This window comes from Sinocyclocheilus rhinocerous, unplaced genomic scaffold (genome assembly GCF_001515625.1).
Source record: "Sinocyclocheilus rhinocerous isolate Xijiao unplaced genomic scaffold, SAMN03320098_v1.1 scaffold85, whole genome shotgun sequence".
NCBI classification, from domain to species: Eukaryota; Metazoa; Chordata; class Actinopteri; order Cypriniformes; family Cyprinidae; genus Sinocyclocheilus; species Sinocyclocheilus rhinocerous.
Genome location: NW_015649998.1, coordinates 2,177,253 through 2,180,718, shown reverse-complemented (window position 1 = coordinate 2,180,718; position 3,466 = coordinate 2,177,253). Strand labels below are relative to the sequence as shown.

General features: G+C 38.2%; 1 protein-coding gene across 1 annotated transcript in view; it reads left to right on the top strand.

Moving 5' to 3' along the window:
- The window catches only part of LOC107711109 (chromodomain-helicase-DNA-binding protein 1-like), a 27,850-nt gene that overhangs the window by 12,287 nt on the left and 12,097 nt on the right, over positions 1–3,466 (top strand). The window contains 5 exon segments of the mRNA XM_016516048.1: positions 1,800–1,881; positions 2,016–2,178; positions 2,717–2,872; positions 2,961–3,053; positions 3,148–3,172. Coding sequence (XP_016371534.1) covers positions 1,800–1,881; positions 2,016–2,178; positions 2,717–2,872; positions 2,961–3,053; positions 3,148–3,172 — 519 coding nt within the window.

The window sequence follows — 3,466 nt, the reverse complement described above, 5'->3', positions numbered from 1 at the left end:
TACCTCACCTGCAGCATTATAATTATTTCACCCGCGCCGGACAGAGACTGAGACGTGCCGCTGCATGTCGTGCCAAACCTCTCACGGCAGTGTCATCGGTTTGAGATCGTTTTTTTGAGAGCGGCCTTTATAGAGACCGCCGATCATACATCCCAACGTGATTATCGGCCGATAGTGATCGGTAGCTGATCAATCGGAGCACCCCTAAAAACAGCAATAAAACAGGCTTATTGACAAAAACACATTTATTGTTTGTATTTTATCATAAAATTGACAGAAGGCTGAGACTTTGTGTTATAATAAAAATTAACAAAGCACAAAGCTTATTGCGATTATTGGATGGCTTGCGTGCCACAAATTATGAATGGACTTGACAACGTTATCATTTCCAAGCATTTATACTGTAAATAAAACAGCTTGTGAATAGTCACGTAAAGTTATTTACTTCAGAAAAATCAACAATAAGATAAGTTACCCGAGTTGGAGCCCATAACATTTGGGGGGGGGGCTCATACAAATTTTTAGCATATGGGCCTGTGGCTGACTTGCTACCACTGTCACTGCTAATATGAGTATTTTTTTTTTTTAATATATTTGTTATCACTTAGATTATGGCCATTTGACTTATAGCAGTGTCCAGTGTTTCCCATACATTGAGTTATTTGTGGCGGCCCGTCACAATTTTAAAACTGACTGCCACAAATAGATTTTCCAAAAGGCTTATACTTCCTTGAATAAAAAGAGCACTGCACGTTTCAAAAATAAAACGCAGCACAGGTGTTTTTATATGACTGTCTTTGAAAAGAACCGACCGTCTTCAGAAAAGCTTCAATGTCATTTTCATTTCGTAATGCCTGATGATAAAGTAGCGTTTGTAAGTGCAGTGCTGATTTGATTACAGTCGTTACCGGGGAAACCGCTACATATCTCTCGCTCCAACAGCGCCTCATGCTGGCAGAAGAATGAATTTGCATTTGCAAGTCTGTGGGAAACACTGGTGTCTGTCAGCAAACATAAACAAAAAGCATGCTTCAGAACTGTTTTGAGAAGGCGCTTAAGTGTTGAGCCATGTATTATTACTATGAATTAGGCTACTACTACTACTATTACCATCTTGTGCCCTGCAATAATCATTTACTCAAACTCTCTTTTATGAGATAAAGGGGAAAAAAAGAGAAAATCGGCCAAACGTATCGGCCAAAAAAATCAGCATCATCGGCCATTTTATGCGCTGATTTCTAAATATTGGCATCGGCCAGAGAAAAACCCTTATCGGTCGATCTCTATTGCTGACACTTAAATTAATTGTTTTTTGCCACTTTTGCACTTGTTATTGGTGTATTTTGCATGCAAAGGGCACTTTATTTTTTCAACAAATTTGTGTTTATTTGTTATGCATTTTTTAAGTTTTGTAATAACCGATTGTTCCGGTCCGGACCTTTGACACTGATGAAAATTCAGATTTGGACCTTTCAATATAGACTTTGAGAACCCCTGCTGTAGATGATCTTTTGAAATTTTAAATCTGCAATAAACACACTTGGCCCTCCTTGGTTTTGCAGGCAACTTTGCGGTCATCTAATCTTTAAAACTAATTTTGAAGCCTTTAAAAGTTTGGTTTTAGTGTTTTGTGTGTATGTGTGTGTTGTATTTTTAATTTATTTAGACAAAATAGTGTAGAATTTTAATATCTTACATTTATCAGCCATATAACATAATAATAATTATCAGTTTATTGGTGTCGGTGACTGCATATTTCAATTCATATTTAACTTTACCCCTCCACTCTCTTCCCACAGTTGGAAATGGAAGATTTTAGTTGTCGATGAGGCTCACCGGCTGAAGAACCAGGAATCATTGCTGCACCAAACCCTCAAAGAGGTTACACGATTGCATTTTCATTGTTTTTACAGTCACTGTCAGTCTGTAAAACCCCTGATAATAAACCTAGCCTTGCCTGTCTATTTTTCAGCTTTCCCCTGCTATTAACTGCCATCTGACATCTGCCTTCTCAGTTTACAGTAGGTTTCCGAGTGCTGTTGACTGGCACCCCCATTCAGAATAACTTGCAAGAAGTCTATTCCCTCCTCACCTTCATCCAGCCCAGTCTGTTTCTGCCTGATGCTGTTGAGGACTTTGTTAGTGCCTACTCAGACGTACAGACTGAACCTGCTCTTGGTATGTTTGCACAGACCTTTGCACTTTCAGTGTAAAAATCAAACTGTTAGTGCTGAAAAGATCATTTATATCTGCTACCACCCTTATTAACACTTACAGCTGTTGGTTTCAGCAAATGTTAAAAATCCATAGTAGCTGCCATCATTGACCTTAATGTCTTTGGTTAGACAGTCATGCATTTAAAATCTCGTTTCTTTAACTGGTATTGCTTTAATTAATATTTGTGGTGAAAATTACTGTGCTGTGACTCACTGTAGCTGCTTATCACGAAAGCACCGATCAAACAGATCTAAGTGACACAGAAACATTGTAGAGGTTTGGTGCCAAACCTAACACATCAGTTAACTCCCTGACATGGCAGATCACAAAAAAGATGTCAGTTTCGCAATGCCAGTCTGGTGTAGAATAGATGCTCTCTCTCCTTGACTCACCTGTCAGATTTGCTTGAGGCTATCAAAGGATAGAGATCATAAATTCTCATATTTGGACTCGGGTGACCTTGTGTGGGAGTTTATAACATAGTTGTTCTTGTCTGCAGCCGATGAGCTTCATCGAGTGCTCCAGCCCTTTTTGTTGCGCCGTGTTAAAGCAGAGGTGGCCGCCGAACTACCCAAGAAGACAGAACTCGTGGTTTTTCATGGGCTGTCTGCCCTTCAGAAGAGATACTATAAAGCCGTTCTGATGAGAGACCTTGGTAAGTCTGCCCCGACATGAATCACCTGTCAAAATTGAATACTTAAGCAAAAGCATAAGTGTTCATTTTAGTGTTTTGATAATTTCAGATGCCTTTAGGACTGATCAAAACACTAAGACCCGACTTCTGAACATTTTAATGCAGCTCAGGAAATGTGTGGACCATCCGTATTTGTTTGATGGTAAAAACTCTATCACTTTTTTGTGTTTTTTCTGTATTCAAAAAAAACAAAAAAAAAACGAATTTTCTTTATTCTGAACCTTTTTCCATGTAAGGTGTGGAACCAGAACCGTTTGAGATGTATATATATATATATAATGGTTCTAATCAATAATTTCAGTTATCAGTATTGAAACATTTTAAGTACTGCCTTGTTAACCACAAAAGACTTCTTTCAAAATCCAAATTATTCCAAACTTTTGACCAGTAGAGTATAATAAACCTATGCCCATAACAATGATTTATATTGCTGTATGAACAGATTTAGCAGGAAATTGCATACGTTGTTGCATATACAGCATGTGACCCTGCACCACAAAACCAGTCTTAAGTCGCTTGGGTATATTTTTAGCAATAGCCAAAAAAACATTGTAT